Genomic DNA, 17,486 nt, shown 5'->3' on the forward strand with positions numbered 1-17,486 from the left:
AGCGAGAGAGAGAGAGGGTGCGGCATTTGTGGGAACACGCTGCTGAAGTGCATTTTGCAATCTGCCACAATTTTGTAATTGGGTTTCGGAGGGGCAGAAAACAACATGTCAGCACAAGTGGACGGCCAGGCAAACGTGACAATGAGGCTCGAAATTACCCTCGATGAGGCTCATGCACCTAGCACAATGACCGCCCGCACAAAAGAGCCAGCGGTCGTGTCACGCATGCACTCGCCCCGTGCTCCATTTTTAGCCGCACGGCAACAAAGCGCTCAATCACGGCGAGGAGAATCTACACGGGAGACCAAAAATAATGATCGTTTGTTCGCCGTGCTTGCACGTGCACATCTCTTCTGTGTGTGTGCTTCTAAAAATAGACTCGGGGATAAGCCGGGCCCTCTTCATTGCAGTGAAAGCTTTTAACCCTTTCACCTCTGGATTTGAGCAGAGACTGCGTGCATTTGGAGAAAGAGGCTGGACAGAGGTCAGTGAAAGCAGAAGGGGGAAATAGAGTTAGAAGAAAAAAATGCATTTAATGCATGAAACACCTTTAAACTTTGGTCAGCTGCTGCAAGTGGCTTTCACTTTACTTGAAACTCCTGATATGAGCTTCCTCTATTTCAGTGCATCTCAGCAGCCAAATACAGCTTTACTGTAGCAGCTCTGATGGACCAGTGAGGAAACACTGTCATACTTATGTGTGCTTCACTTTCCTCAGTTTCTCTTGTAATAGGATGAAGGAAAGAAAAAGGTTTCTTTTTCACTTTTTCCATTTACTAGTTGGGACAAGCCACCGATCTTCCAGTCCCAACCCCATTCCTTAAATCTCTATGCTGCCGCTTCCCCAATAATAGTATCTGGTAGGTGTAATAAAAAGCAAATCTATAATATAGACGTATAGCCATCCAGAGATCTGTGTGCATGCCTGTACTGTGGTGGTTGTCAAGGCAAGGGTAAATGCTTCTCAGAGCAGCAACCTGTCAAAATAAAGGGAGGGGGGGGGCTTTAATTTTTAAGTAAAAACGAAAGGTAATAAATCACCTTTCTGGCCCTGCCATGTGCGATAAGGCAAACTACAAGACTGTCAGCAGCAGTGCGACAGTGCGGGAGCCTGAGTTTTTTATTAAAGCCTGCCTTAATAAACTTGCAAAATTAGTTTTTGGTCACGACAACAATTACCTAGAAAGTATGAGGCTACGTGTCTGGGGATGTATTTTTTTCAGCACTTTAGATAGGACCGAGAGGAGAAGCAGTGACAACACAAGTCGCAATGCTGAGGATGCAAGTGTGTGATGGACCCCTGGGAAGGTGATGTCAGTGAAAACTGCATGGATACACACTTGTACTGTACAGCAAGTTACAGTGGTTTGGGTCTCTTGAGTCAGATTTACCACAAGCAGCATGAGGGGGGAAAACCCTGCACCCACGGGTAAATGCATGTGCGTGTCTGTCTATGCTTGACGTCAGCAGAGGTCCCACGGCATACCTGCGAAAATTCCCCACAGGCCTGATAGTAAAGGTGATAGTAAACACACGACGAGGGTCTGGAGCAGAACTCTTAAACTAAGACAAAGTGGTGCAATGTAAACCTTGTGAAGACCATGTTTAGGTGGAAACTAGCGAGCTAGCTTCCTGCTAACTTCTAACTGTTTAATTTAATAAATCCTGTTTTCATGGATGTTAAACTTAATTGTTACACCTGGTAAAGCAGCAACGCTGATCGTTTTATTGCAGATGAAAGAATTTAGACAGTTTTTAACTCTCGGTGATGCTGCAGTGTTCGTTTGACTTTGGGACCTGAAGCAGACGGAGTTTAGGACAGTGTTGCCCACTCCTCAGTAAGGAAAATCGCTATTGGCTGTCCTGCAAGTCGCCAAATGACGTCATCGCCTAATTTGCATAATTGGTAATGCTAATGTAATTGTAACCTACGCTGTGGGAGAGAGAAATAACATCGTGGAAGAGACAGTAAAAAACTTCCTAAATGCAGTTAGAATTTATTTAGAACTACAAATTTAATTTCTTTTAGTGATTATTGCTTTTGGCTTTTTTGGTTTGTTTTGGTTTTTTGTTCCAACCCTGCTCCTTTACCCGGGCTTGGTGTGATGCATCAGCCACACAGGGGTAAATTAGTCCACTTTTTACTTTATTAGTTTGCTTTGCAGTTTTCTTCATTAATCATTTGGTTAAACCTAACACTGGTATTATGAGGCGCGCACATAGTAACATTGTGTGTTTCTCTTTCTTTGAGTTACCTGGGTTTGGGCGGTGGCTGTTTCCTGTCTGGGCAAAAGGCGTGGCCGAGGACTTTGGGAACAAAATGCCTGCTCAGCAGAACTAACCATGGGCTTACCAGGAGCAGGGGTGTTTTAGGTTTAGTTAGGTTATTCTGTGCTTAGTTAATATTAGTGTGTGTTTTTATTTTCCCCCTATTGTGTGTAAATGGTTTGGCCAAATCATTATAAAAGCTACTCTCATGTGTCTTTGTAATTAGGTCAGTTTGTGAGTTGTGTCTCACTTTGTTTTGTTTAAGTTTCTGGAAATTACTTTTCGTAGAGTTATATTTAGTTGACCTCTTTTATGGGCCTGCTAAGAATGGTTTTGAATGTTGTTAGTTTTGGACTTTGAGGGTTAAAATAAAGAAAAACCTTTTTGAAGACACTTTTTCGCCTGTGTCCTCTTTGCTTTGGCTGCTTGGTCCCTCACACTTGGACCGGCAAAAGTGACCCAAAATAGGCGCTCTGGTGGAGTTGCTTTGTGTGTGTGTTTATAAGTAGTTTTAAACCTTGTGATCCACAAAACAGCGTACGAGTAAAAGAAGAACTGACTGCGTTACAGTCAGTGCGGGAGCAGCGGCTTCGCTCATGCGCGATTCATTTGCAGTTTGGACGCACAGCCGTGAACATCTGCTGCCCTGATAGCAGCGGGGGGAGGACTATCCTCCGCCCGTGAGCGCTTTGGCACGGGTGCGGTGCCCACGGCAGCACCGCTGCTTGTTGAGAGTAAGAGCGATACGCGCCTTCATGTCAAAAAGTCGTCATAAATAAGTCTCCAGTAACACCAGAAAAAGTCGCCAGATTTGTCGCTAGTCGCTTTTCAGAAAAGAAAAAAAAAAAAATCGCTAAGGGGTCTGAAAACTCACTAAATATAGCGACAAAGTCGCTAAGTTGGCAACACTGGTTTAGGACCCAGATTACTCCGCGAGGCTCCTGACTACGGTAGCCGTAATGCTCCGACAATGCACCTAGCAGTGCGCATTCATAGCTTACCAAAGTCGTACTAAAACATTTGACATATTGCTGCACGCCGTGTGCTACGTAAAATCGGTTCGAGGTCAGTAAGCACAACCATAATTCATAGATAAGGCACACTGTCGATGTTTCAGAAACTTAAAGGATTTTAAGTGTGCCCTATAGTGTGTAAAAAATGTTATACAGAAGAAAAGAAGATATTGCGATATATACTGTTACCGCTCATGCTTCAAATTATACCGTGATATGGATTTTAGGCCATCTCGCACAGCCCTAGTTTCTAGCTACACAAGGCAATTTAATTTGAAGTCCCCGTGTTTGAATAACCATGTTTATCCATTATATTTGCCCTCATTAACCTGCTGCCTTTCACTTATTACAGCACAACAAGGATGACTCACTTCTATATGGATTCGATACCCACTGCACTGCACAGCAAACATCTTCAGCCATCCCACATAACCACCCCCCCCCAAAAAAAACCCCAAAGATAAAAGAGAGTGTGGCTCCTGGGAAGCAAAATGCAAAGCGCTCTTGAGCAATAGTTCTCAGCCACTTAACACTGACCTATGAATCATTCAAGCATAGCCACCTAACCCACGGGATGAACCAGTTTTTATACGTTTGGCATCCACAAGTCTGCTTGTGTCCCTGTGACATAACTTTCGGCATTGGACAGTGAGCGCAAGGGTCCGCACAGACCTGCCTAATTTTTTGTGCTCGCGCAGACTCATTGCAGAGAATTCACATTACAGCAACTACAGTGGATGCAAAAGTATTCGGCCCCCTTGAACTTTCCCACATTTTGTCACATTACAGCCACAAACATGAATCAATGTTATTGGAATTCCAGGTGAAAGACCAACACAAAGTGGTGCACACGTGAGAAGTGGAACGAAAATCATACATGATTCCAAACATTTTTTACAAATAAACAACTTCAAAGAAGTGTAACGGGGACAACTATTTGACTGCCGGTTCTCCAGTTGTCCTCGTCTGAGTACAATCCAGACTTAACACAGTTTGACAGGCATAAAATAGTATTTTGCAAACACAAGGTGATTTCCAAAGAGTTGGCACCCAAAGAGTTGCCATATCTCAGCACAATTTGCAGAGTGTCCTCAAACAATCTGAGGAAATTGGACAAATGGAAGATGTACAACTACCTAGAGAAGTCATGTCGTTAAGAAATAGGAAAAAGTCTAGCAAACACCTGGCGCAGGACCTAAGAGATATATCTGAACCTTCAGCTGATCCATCTACTGTTCACTGAAGCTTCATCAGAAATGGCCTCAGTGGAAGGGTGGCTGTCAACAAGCCATTCTTTAGAGAGGAAAACACAGAAAAGAATGAAGTGTGTCAGATTACAGAAGAACTGGACTGACAACAAGTGGCAACAGGTCTGATGGAGTGATGAACCCAAATTTGGTCTCTGGTTCATGTCAATGTAAATATGTATCTCAAGTCATCACAATGGATGCTCTGGCAGGGTTTGGCGCCACATTTCAGTCAGTGTTGGGGATCCTGACGAAATTGATTTAATCATGAACACAGAAAAGTACCATCAATGATTCCACTGCCAAATCAGTAAAACTAAACCTGGATAGAAATAGACACGGTTAGAGCTGGACGATATATCGAGTTTTTAAAACATATCGATTTTTTTTTATACGAGATATAAGATGTGACCATATCCTTTATATCGATATAGTCTATGTTACGTTATAATTATAGTTGTGGAGCCGCAAGTTTGCCTCTCTTTCGTCTACTTTTGTCTCTACGCAACGTTACTCCGCCTCGCCTTCACTGAAGACAACTCCCCCTCCTCCCCCATCGCTTCACGTGCAGGCAGCGACAAGATGGACACGGCAAATCTCCGTTAACGAGTTACTGCGCATCGCCCCATGCGTGGGGCTGGACGGCGTCAACGTGTTAACGAGCTAAACATGCTAACGAGCTAACAGCGCTAACCCTAAAATCCTTTCATTCTCTCAAAAGTTGACAGCGCGCCTTATGTATGAATTCTGGTTGTGCTTGATGGCCGCGAACCGATTTTATGTGGAACACGGCGCTCAGCAATCTGTCAAAAATGTTTGAGTACGACTTTGGTAAGCTACGGAGCTGCAGCGCTTGATAGATTGTCGGCGCATTACGGCTACCGAGGAGCCTCGCGGAGTGATACGTACTGTGCATCAACGTAATATTACCGTACTGTGTATAAGGACCATAAATGGCACCTGTAAGAGACGTGGTTATGAAGTGGATTTCAAACTCCAGGCTATCAGTCACGCAGTAAAACTTGGAAATAGAGCTGCTGTGAAATCTGTCTGTCTTTGTTATTACGCTCAGCGTCTTTTAGTTTACATTTTGACTGCACAATTGTGAGCTCTTTGTTTAGCACAAAAACAACCTTGTTTTATTTTATTTATGGAGCATTATTATTTAATGAATGCTCATAATTTAATTTTGAGTAATTTTTCATGTACATCTGTGCTGTATGTTAATAAAAGTGCTTGTGTGACATCTGGGACACAGCTTTAACTAAGAACTCTCTTTTTGTTCTTACTTTATGGCTTAAAAAAAATATCGAGATATATATCTTATATCGCCATCCAGCTAAAAAATATCGAGATATGAATTTTGGGTCATATCGCCCAGCCCTAGACACGGTGCAACACTATCAGCCATGGACTGGCCTCCCCAGAGCCTGGACATCAACATTATTGAAGTAGTGTGGGATCATCATGGCAGAGAACAGGTCAAAAGGCAAAAACATCCAAAGAAGGAGAAAATTATTGTAGAAAAGATGTCCTGGAGAACTATTCTTGAAGACGACCTAAAGAAATTACAAGAAAGCTAGCTTTGGGTTCAGGCAGTGCGGAAGAATAAAGGTGGCTAAAACGAATATTGACTTTCAAGCTCATTAGAACTGCAAACTCTGTTGCCTTATACACTGTATTTTCATCTGTGTTAGGAAATGTTTCAATAAATCATTGTACCTAAAGAGTTTTTGAGACTTTTGTCAAGAAAAAAACTAACATTTTAGCTAACGTCCTTAAGCTTTGCTACAATACAAACTCAACACTGTAACCATGTTAAAAAGTCCCAGTATTTCACTTGTCAGAGACCCTTCATTTCTTAACAGGGCTTTTATTATGAAATGTTTTCATGCATCTAAAATAGCTGTCTTTTACCCGTTTGTGCTGACCACCTCCTCGGCCACATTCACAGGACTTCTGTTAAAATTTGGCTCTGTGTTTATACTTGTAGAGTTTGAAAAACATTTAATGGAAACCAAACTAACCACCTATTTAACTTAACCTCGGCAATGCTCCACAAAACCTAATACGTCAGCCACGGAACAATATTTAATCAGAATTGGTCAAAATTTTAAACTGTCACTATCTGAAATAATGAAATCAAAGAAATCTTTAATTCGTCATTTTTAAACATGAGAGCAAGTAGTATGCTGATGAGCTGTCCACAGAAAATATTACAACATCCTGTTTCCTGTGATTATTAATAATATAAATTTCTTGTCATCCAAAATCTTAGTAATTCAGTAAACACGGAAGCTCAGCAGAAACATGGCTGACATATAGAGAGCTGGGCCTGAGCACTTGCTTCCATCTCAGCTCTTGGCTTCAGTAGAATTCACATGATTTGATGTGGTTATGCTACTCAGATATTAAAATGTTTTAAATTATACATGTATTAATCTTCTAAGTTCAAAAGTTCAAAGGAACAAGAGAGATGAAAGAAAATTAGATTATGAAGTTGTTTCTTCTTCCTAACCCTTGTTCCTTGTCTGGAAGGCAGAAGTTAGTACTTCATGTAAAAATGGTTTTATAAATCTAATATGAAGTCTGTAAGCTAAAACTAATGCAATGTAATACAGCCTAGCAATAAATCCTACTTTTGTGGAGGTTATAGTGTTCCCCTTTTCTCAAAAATGTTTTAGAGATGCTGAATCAACTTTATGATCATGACAAATGATGTCGTTTGTGGTGGTATGGAAATAAACTTTATTATGTAGAGAAACTATTGCATCTCTGTTGCCCAGTTGGCAAAACCTTACATCTTTCTCCATTTCTGATATAGTACTACACCACTAAAAACAGTCTCTTGAAAACATGTGGCCATACAAGTCACCATATACTGTAGATCTTGATTTAAGATACTGGTTCATGGTTCCATATGTTGAAAATGTGTTTTTATTGGAGTCTGGTGCTTTTTATCCATCCATCAATCTTCTACCGCTTAGCTGTCCCGCTAAAGCCGTCTCAGAAGAGAAGCTCAGACCTTCCTCTCCACAGGCAGCTGAGAGCTATAATCTCTCCAGAGTGTCCTGGATCTGCCTTAGGGCGTCTTCCTGGGTGGACATGTTTAAAATACCTCTCCTAGGATGCCTCCAGAAGGCATTCGACTCAAATACCTCAACCACCATTTTAATTTCTCTAGCACCCCTGAAACTAGAGAGCCACCCAGCTTTACAACCCATTAAGAATATTTTTCACAGTATTAACACTGGATATCATTACTGAGATAAAAGAAACCTTCGCCAAACAAAGCCTCACCATCAATATCTTGGTCTTTTGAAACTGCCTGTGACGAGGAAGGGGTGTATCTGACTTCACTGGCTAATGCTCATTAGTAAAAGATAAAACCCAACCATCGCTACCTGTTATGATGGGCTGCTATTAGCTATTTATAAATATTTCGGTATCAAATAATTTTCATTTACTGGCCGATGTATGACAATTAAAAAACAAAGGGGAGACAGCACAAACATGCTTCATTCACTTTAGGAGTGTTGATGTCGCATAGTTTGTCCACCAGGGGGCACACTGCAACCTCTGTGTTGGTAACAAATACGTTTGGAAAAAACAAACAATCAGCAGCCGATATATCTGATAGTTAAAATTCCTGCACCCATCATGAGTTACAATTAACAAACCTCCTTTCTGACGCTGCAAATGACCAAAATTTATAAATGAACGTCGTCTTTATTCCAATATAACTTCAAGCTAGCGGCTAAAGTCATAGAGTCATCGGGAAAGTGTTTGTGGGGATTACAGAAGCAAGAGAGCCGAGGGCAGTTTTCCCATAGAGCTCTACACAACCAGAGGAATCACCCCCTGCTGGCTATTAAAGAGAATGCAGGTGGAAAGCAGTTTTCTAAAACGATTGAGCGATTAGCAAACTAAACTAAATATTCTGTAGTTGGGTTCAAAACCTTTTTTTCTCTTTCATAATATCACAATTTTCTTTTTAATAAGAAAGTTTCACTGTTAAGTTAGCTCACATATCTTACAAGCTTAGAACCAGGCAAATATTAAGAGTTAATACTGTTTTACCTGTTCGGCTGATAATCCATCCACTAAATCAAAATAAAGGTATTTTTCTGTTTATGAGTGACACAAATCACATTTTATTACTGGCAAAAGCTGTAAAGTCGCAAAAAAAACCCTCCATCGTATCTCTCTCCTAACCTACTGTGCGCTCAGAGATGCAGCACAGAGGCCAGCGCAGGTCTGGTGCTTTAGCGGATTAACTGGGTGCAACTCTGAATTGCTGCTAGGAATTCTCTGCTACTGCTCTCTTCATGCCTGGATGCCATAAACCGTCTCGTGTTGCTGTGTAGGGCTGCCACAAACAATTATTTTGATAGTCGACTAGTCACCGATTATTTTTGCGATTAGTCGACTAATCAGATCATCATCCATTGGACGTAAAAGTACTGCTTATTGCACCAGCAGCATCTGCTCTTATATAACTATCATTAGCTTACAGCTTTAAGTTGTTAAGGTCTGTGCTAACTAAAAATAAAGACAAGATGATAGTTATTAAAATTTTAATGATATTTGCAGATTGTTTCTGTGAAGTTTAATAAACTCCTTGCTATCTAAAATATAACAGGACACCGGAGTATATTCTCCAGCATCTCACACTTCTGATAATCAGCTGTCTGCTTGACGTTTATTCAGCTGTGTAAAAACTATAACTTTAATCTCAGCCAAACAGATTCACTCAGGAACAAATAAAATACTAAAAAAAGCCAAACAATAACATTTTTAAGTTATCTAAGTGACTCATATATCATGTTTAACCTGAGTAGCGAAAGACGGCGGTGGGTTTGAAAACGATTTGCCGGGAGTCCGGTGCTCTCACAGCTCTAGTGAGCCTTGCCCCCGGCTAGCTATCGAGCTAGTGGGTAACAGACGTCTCCGAAAACCTCGGGGCGCTTTTGAAAATATGCGGTGTCTTGATAAACTGAGCAGATATTTGAGGTTTACACAGCTACATTCTCGCCTGAAAATATGTTAAACGTTTATTTTGTGACCCAGAAAGAATAATAAGAGTAAAGTTAAAACTAACTAGCTGCCGCCATTGTTGGAAACTGAGCTGGGCTGCGCTATGAATTCTGGGATAGGTTGGGCCACGAAGTATACACCCGACCCATCCTTCAAATCTGGGGAAATGAAGGGCGCATTTGTTGGAGTCTTTGGATTTGGACAGTCTTCGTCGTGTCGCTGTAACGTAATCGGCCTGCAAATGCGGGCACAGGAGGATGCGGTCCCTGAATTTGGACACAGCTACAATACCGGACACAGCTTCTTCTTCTTCTTCTGGGTTTAACGGCAGCTGGCATCCTTGTACATGCAGTGCTGCCATCTTCTGTTTCAGTCTGTTATTACACTCTTAAATCCTACTACTTATTCCTGTGTCTTTTGGGATCTTACAAAGCTTCAAACGATGAGTCGACTATTAAATCAGTCGTCGACGATTTTGATAGTCGACGTAATCGTGACTAGACGACTAATCAGCGCTATTGCTGTGACATCCCTGAGGCTTACAGAAAGATGCTTTACTACAATCAAAATCTGCAAAAAGATCCAATGATGGAACCACATCTATTGACCTGAAGCCTTTCTATCAAAAACATGATGTGATAACGATGTCAGGAGGAGGAACAGGTTTACCCCAAGATGATGAAGATTTGGTGCACAGTTGCATTAATTCTAGAGTTTATCACAAGTGGAACCAGAAACCCAGAGAGTCGGTGTTCTAGCATGATCTACAGTAACTTGCAGACCACTTCCTGGAAGGTTCATAATTAACAGCAGTAGCTCCATTAAAGCTACAGACACTTTTACAGAGTGGAGCAGAGCTCAAACCAGGAGTCCATCTAACCACCCATCCATTTTCTTAAGTGCTCATCCAATTCAGGGAGCCTATCCCAGTTATTATAGGGCCAAAGGTCAGGTACACTCTGGACAAGTCGCCGGTCTATTGCACAGCCAAACCTGATGTTTATAAGCATCGTATAAACAGTGATCGGTGAAAACATGAAAAAAAAAATATTCTGGGGGAACACAAGAGCGTTTAACTTAGAAACGGTTTTAAAAGTGTACTTTTAACCTACCGGTAGTAAGCAATATTTGTATATACCAAAAAGCAAAGGACAGGAATGACTGTACCAAATTACTGCTATTCCCTGACCATAAATCCTTTTTTAATGCAACCGCAGCACGACTAGCTTGTCTAAGACATAAATCAGCGGATGTGTGAGACCTCGAGAGAATTATCTAATCTTGGGTACCAGCCCATGCAATGCAATGTCCTGACCCTCCTCATTAGTGTTTATTTTAAAATTATGTTATTTTCCTCGCCGATTTGTGGCGTTTCCAAGCTGCGTAAACCTAACGGGCGCTTGTAACCTAGATACCGCTGAGCCTTCGAGGAAAAGAGCACTGTGTCAAGTTCACCGGTTCAGAGCCATAAAAGGCGCTCACGCCCACACAGACCTTGCAAAATAAAGCAGTAAAAAATCTAATCTGAACACACTTTATGTCCCACTGTCAACGTGCTTTTGATAGCGTTCGCAGAACGTGTTAATTATTAATTCCCCCCCATGCAACAATGTAAAGTTCAAACCTCTCATTCACAAAATAACACCTGCCACTTACTAAGTAACCATTCAGTGGCCTGAGTGCATGCTTGTGTGAGAGTGTGTGACAGTGTGTGTGTGATTCATTTGCAGGCCAAGCGGTAAACAATACAGGCTTTCCTGGAAAGCCGGCGCGATTCTGACTAAGATGAAAACAAATCATTGCCAACGAGCGGCATCACCTTCCCTCTTCAGCAGCACTGCAACACCAGAGGACAGCTGCTCTTTTTTTAACATCCTCCTTTTCCACTCACAGCGCATCCAGCCCGCATCAGTTCCACAATAAAGCGTCTCTCTCGCTCTCTGCACGCTCCCAACCAACCGGCTTCCACCTCTAAAAGCAGAAATCAAAGACTGTTGGTAACATCAAGCGGATTTAAAGTCTGGTTTTAATATTTCAAATACTTTTAATAAAGGATGGATTTTTCCACTCCGAGGTAGTCCTATGTTTATATGCAAATGGTTTATGGATCGCAGGAAAACACGCGTCTTCTTCTTTGTTTGTTTTTCACCTTTATTGGACAGTAACAGTGGAGAGAGACAGGAACCACCCAAACCTTTTCATCCATTTCTCTGTTACTTAATAATTAATACGTTTTGCCCTTTCTTTTTCGGACTTGTGTAGTTTATTGGGCCCTGCTTCCTTTTATTTTTATAGGCGGAAGCCCAGAAACTGATAAGGGTGCTCGCCGAACGACCACAACCATGAAGGCTCCCTCAGTCATCACGGAGAAGAGCTCAACACCTGCCGAGGACCTGAGCTGATGTTTCTGAATCTGCGTGGGCGCTGCAGGACTCTATACTCTGAGCTCTTATCAATCCCGTGCGTGACATTTAGAGAGACAACCGCCCTGTTTAACACCACACACCGAGCACGTTAGCTCACCGCTAAGCACGAGTGTAAAACAAATGTCGCAGGCTAATGTGTTAAAGCTCCTGGCACACACAGCAATCACTCCTGTGCAAACACTCCAGCCTGTTTGCTGACCCCCTTTTTTTGTTGTTGTTGTTGTTCTTGGAAATCAAACCTGAGAATCTGTTTTATATTTCATTTTTCTGGGAAGAGATTTGTGATAAATGATATTTAATCTAACCTAATCCTGCCAATCTAGCTGCTTTAAGAAAATGAGTAAGTCCTGGAAGGGGAAAAATAAATAACAGTGCTTGCTAGTAAGCTCATTTACAGATTAGAAAAAATGGCAAACACACACACACACACACACACACAGCTTGATTGGAAATAAGTGCAGAGCAGAAGAAAGTTGGCAGCTTTGGATCACACTGCACAACAAAGCCGTGGATCTGAAAGTCTCATTGTTCACCTCGAGAACACAGGCGCTGTTGTTTTAATTGTGACTCTAAATGAAAGTAATTGGCCTTAACAGTGATAGCGGCAGACAGTCTTAAAGAAGCCTCTCCTGCATCTGCAGTTATTAGCAGAGAGATCTCCGGAGAGATTCTTCGCTCTGTAAATACTGCTGTCACACACATTTTCATGAGGGAAAAAAAAGAAACAGAAGGCTGACAAGGTCAGCGTCGCATTCCTTTAAAATGTCTCCTGGCTTGCCTCTCTCCATCTCTCTCTCCGTCTCCCTCTTTGCGCCGGCATCCAACAAGTGCGTCTCGAAGCTGTCATTCAAACGAGACAAGCAACACCTCAAATTTGACGCCCACACTTGGCAGCGCTCTCGAGGGCCGGGATCGCCTCCTCTTGAAGGCTTTCCCGCCAGCAAACAAGACAGCGGGAAACAGCCGCTCAACAGGTATGAGTCGTAATCTCCGGGCCTCGCACAAAGAATCGCAGCTATTTCTGTGTCGGCGAGAGGTGAGCTAACAGGGGGCATCCCTCTGCACGCTTCCAGCGGAGCGGGGGTGAAGCACGCTGAGGATGCGAGAGGGAGCGGAGGGAAATTAAAAAGGGTTCATTTCATATTGTGACAGGAGCTGGTTAGTTTATCTTCTTCTATCAGCCCAGAACAGAGTGAAGCTTCCTGCCCTGGCTCCTGCTCACAGCTGGGCATTGATTCAATATCACTGTTTGCTTCGTTCTAACAGTCGCACTGACATCAAATAATGAGTGGTGTGTTATTTCAGAGGTTTTTGGAGGAAAAACAATAAATAAATCAAGAGCAGCTATTGATCGTAAAAACCCCGTGAGCCTGCGTTACCTTTTCAGTTCCTTTACCGAAGCTGATTTTTCTCGTGGAGTTCAGCTACTCTCTGCTAAGCAGACGCGGTCTAATGAAAGATATTTTGGGAAGTGAATCTACACTCAAGAGCAAAAGGTGAGGATCGGTGTCTTGCAAGTCTCCAAAGTGCAATGTTAAATCAGCCCTTTAAGGCATCTGTAAACGTAACGAAATGAGCCGCTGCGTTTAACTTTATTAACGTCCATTCACAGCCTTAACTTAAAGCTACCATAACTCGATTTGAAATGCTTACTTACCACTTTTAAAGCGTTGAAAGACCTTTCCCCTAGAGCTGGGCGATAGAACGATAACGATATGTATCGCGATATAACTTTTACTCGATAGAGAAATTAAACTATCGCGATAGACCTCGCCGCTCTTATCCTCTTAAAAAAAAAAAAAAAAAAAAAAAAAAAAAAAAAAAAGGTCAGCCAATCCAAATTAAGTAGCGCAGAGCCGAACCAATCACAGCCGCAGCGTCACGTCGCGTGACTTGTTACGTACAGCACAAGTGCCAAGCTGCACGTGTGTTTGTTTGGGAAGCAGCCAGCGGGTAATGGAGGAAATGAGTGTGCCGACTAGAGAAATCAACCGAGCGTGACCGAAGACAAAACAGATGATGGTTCCAACGCCGGAGAGATTGACGAACGGAAGAGCCATAGAAGTTCCGTAGTTTGAAGGTATTTCGGCTATTTCAAGTCTGACAAAAAACAGAGTAGCGTGCACTGTAAATTGTGCTGAAAGCAAGTCTGGAAATACAATAAACTGGTGCATGCGTCACACTGTGCGCCACGTTATTGTTTCGGTGAAATGAATTTCTACAATACTGTTAATTCTACTCTCTGCAGTGTTTAAATGCTTACATATACACACAGTTACTGTCCCTCCACACATACGACTCGGTTCTGCTTCTATGCCCCAGCTTTGTTTACTTTTTCCCACCGAGGCTTCTAGACTTCTGATTGGCCAACATTTCTGCACGGTTAGGAATCTAGCGCCACCTGCTGCTTTGGCATGTTCATAGCAGCGTTTTCCTTCATTTCTGCCTTTATGTGTGGACGGGATTATCTTTTAAAACGAAAACGGAAAATCTCCGTTTTCAAAAATACCCGTGTACGTGTGGACGTAGCCTCAGTCTCTGACTGGAAGCGCTAATTCGTCATTCGGCTTTGGTCAGACTAAAGTAACTGTTAAAACTGTTTGAAAAGCTCAGCTATACAACAAGGAGAGATTGAGAATTTCCTTTTAGTTCTCAGTTTATTTGATATTGACAAAAGTTAGTCAGTTTTGTCTGTTCTTCTGTAAAACAAACTAAGATTTATTTTTAGAATTAATATTTTGTTTCTAAGTGGAATTGACAATTTAGTTTGTTTCGTTTGTTCTATTTTGAAACTTAAACGCTTTAGCGGCTGCCTTTTGTGTAGTTTGTAATATTTGCCTTTATTTACCTGAAAAAGTCTCATGTTCCTTAAGTACATCTACCCTGTTGAACTTATTATGGGAAATAAATATTTAAATAAAAACAAGCTGCTGATCATTTCACATTTTACTTGTGAGCAACAGCACATTTAAATCTTACAAATATAGTTATTTGGCTTATATCGTGATAGATATCGTTATCGCCTGAAATGAAAAAAACATATCGTGATATGAAAAAATCTCATATCGCCCAGCTCTACTTTCCCCGAATTATATCAACCACTCATTAACCCCTCAGGCGCCTGCGCGCTCACTTATGTTGTGCAAAAGCCTTGAGCCACCTCTGGTTTCTTTGTGTTTCGCTAGCAAAATGAGAAATAGGTGCAGTGACTTGTTGAAACACGCAAATATGCATGAAAATGCAGTTTCTAAGAGAAAAAGAGAGTTGGCTCTACTCTCAGGAGGAGTAAGGAGCTCTCAGCTTTCTTGCCTATATTTTGTCTATATTTGTGTTTTTCATGGATTCAACCAAAAATGGTGTGTTTTTGTTACAGGCTGCTAGTAACTGAACATGTTCAGGTGTGAGTCACTCTCACTGCTCAGTCATCCTCAAACAGAAACTGAAACTTATTTAAAAAACAAATAAAAACATACTTCTAGGCTCACAGGCCTACGTGCAATTAATGTAGTTACTGAATATTATTTGACACTTGTTATCTTCCGTTTGACACTTCCACTGTCATCATTTAACGTGTCACCTTGCATAAATTAGCAGTTATTAATGTCAAAATCGTTGCTCGGGATTAGCAGTTTATTAGCTTTGTCAGCTCAGCGGATGACAATGAGTTAATGTGTGTGTGTGTGTGTGTGTGTGTGTGTGTGTGTGTGTGTGTGTGTGTGTGTGTGTGCGCGCAAATATTGCACAGCTCTAATCCAAGTTTATAAAGGAAACACTTAGGGAAAAGGAAAGTGTGTGACCTCTCTGGCTGATCTATAGTCATCTTAAACAGCGTGCACATGTAAGGCCAAATATCCACTCTACCCTCTGTGATGTGCATCACATGTGGCGATGCTGCAGGACTGAGGACGCCGGCTGAGACTACGGCTCGCTCCGATCCCTCGGGGCCCAGCGGTTGCCCCAGCTGTGGTATTTATACTGCACACACTCCCAGGTGTATAAAGTAAACACAGCCGACGCTGTCAGGTACCGCGTCGGCCAGTGGCAGGAAGCTAACCTTTCTCATCCACCAGCTGGTCGCTAAATAATGTATCAGCTCGCGGAAGTGCAAGTGAAGGCTTCCAAAGCAGCGATCAGTCATCAACAAGGAAAAAGGGAGGCTCTTTTTACTAAGCTGATGCCGTGGACGTTTTTCTCTCGCCCCTCCGGAGCTCATTCATATTGAATCGAGCCCATTAACAGTTATAAGACCAGATTAAAATGCTTTATTGCATTTGAAGCGAGCCACGATCCGCCTCTGTTCACAATCAAAGCGTTCGCATACGCCAATATGGCAGATGTAGCAGCAGACAGATTTCCCTTAATGTGACGGCGCCGAAGGGGATACATTTTCATTAATCTGCACATGACAGGTAGTTTTTTAGGTCTCTAAAAATGGTTTTAAACAGCATCCTAGACACACCTACAATTCAGCCAGGCCCACTATAATCAAAAAGGATTGCTGTTTCCACCTGCAGGGTTTCTATTTGGTGGTGTGGAGGCGAGGCAGGCATCAGTCACATCAGATATGACAATAAGTGGAAGGTACAAGAGGAGCTGGGTTGGGGGTGGGTTGCAAAGCGGCTTACAGGTGCAGTCTCTGTACTTCTGTATTTCTGAAACAACATTCACAGACTTTCTCTTTCTTTTTCTTCATGTATTAAAAGTATTTAAAGCTTTTCTCTGGTTTAATTCCTGTTCTGCTGCAAATACGTCGTGACTACAAGGCAGACTGATACATTAAACTCCTGGATAGTGAAGCAGCATCTGCATGCAGCTGTAGACTGTGGTATTTGTTTGTTTAACACAAGGGCAATATCAGCCGGACGCATGTGCCTGGCCTTTTACTCCTGTGAGAGTTAGAAGACTGAGCAGGCCCTTTCCACCCGGTGCATAACAGGTAAAAAGTGGTAGACAAACATCTTACCTTGGTGGCTGTGTGAAGTCATTGCTGCCAGGTCGGTCAGGCAGACGTCCACGCAGTACGGCGAGTGTGCACCCAGCTCGTCGTGTGAGCGTGTGTTCACTGAAGGACAGATGTCTGTGTGTGTTTGAGTTGAAGTACGGATGTGGTTTACAGGATGGTGATCAGGAGCCTGTTAGCCTGCCAGAGCTGGGAGGAGGAGGACAGTGTGGGTTTGAATGCGTGTTCAGGCTGATCCAACACTCAGGACGGTCAAACGGGAAACAGGAAGCAGACGTCCGGCAGCAGCCAATCTCCATTAGCTTATTGATCCGGCAACTCCAATCAGAGTGGCAACTCGCTGTTTAGCACCAACCTGTGGGAGGATGAAAAGGACAATGTTTTATTTAAACGCTTCACGTAAGAGAGAGCAAAGGAGAGACACCAGCTGGCCTGTCACAGGTCGGTGCTGTGTGTATGCTGCTCCATAAGAATAAATAGGAAACCTTTTTTGCAGGAGACACTACAGCAGAAAGATGCTGTTCACATGGTTTGC

The 17,486-nt window shown here is 42.4% G+C and overlaps 1 protein-coding gene across 1 annotated transcript in view; it reads right to left on the reverse strand.

Annotated features, from left to right (window-relative positions):
• Window positions 1–17,041, reverse strand: part of LOC146682102 (histone deacetylase 4-like) — an 83,846-nt gene extending 66,805 nt beyond the window's left edge. The window contains exon 1 of the mRNA XM_085449499.1: window positions 16,955–17,041. Coding sequence (XP_085305625.1) covers window positions 16,955–16,976 — 22 coding nt within the window. The 5' untranslated portion in view covers window positions 16,977–17,041. The remainder of the gene's footprint in view (window positions 1–16,954) is intronic.
• Between the last annotated feature and the right edge of the window lie 445 nt (window positions 17,042–17,486).

This window comes from Copadichromis virginalis, linkage group LG23 (assembly GCF_057382275.1).
Source record: "Copadichromis virginalis isolate Kocher_CV1m ecotype Utaka linkage group LG23, C_Virginalis_male_GT1.1, whole genome shotgun sequence".
NCBI classification, from domain to species: domain Eukaryota; kingdom Metazoa; phylum Chordata; class Actinopteri; order Cichliformes; family Cichlidae; genus Copadichromis; species Copadichromis virginalis.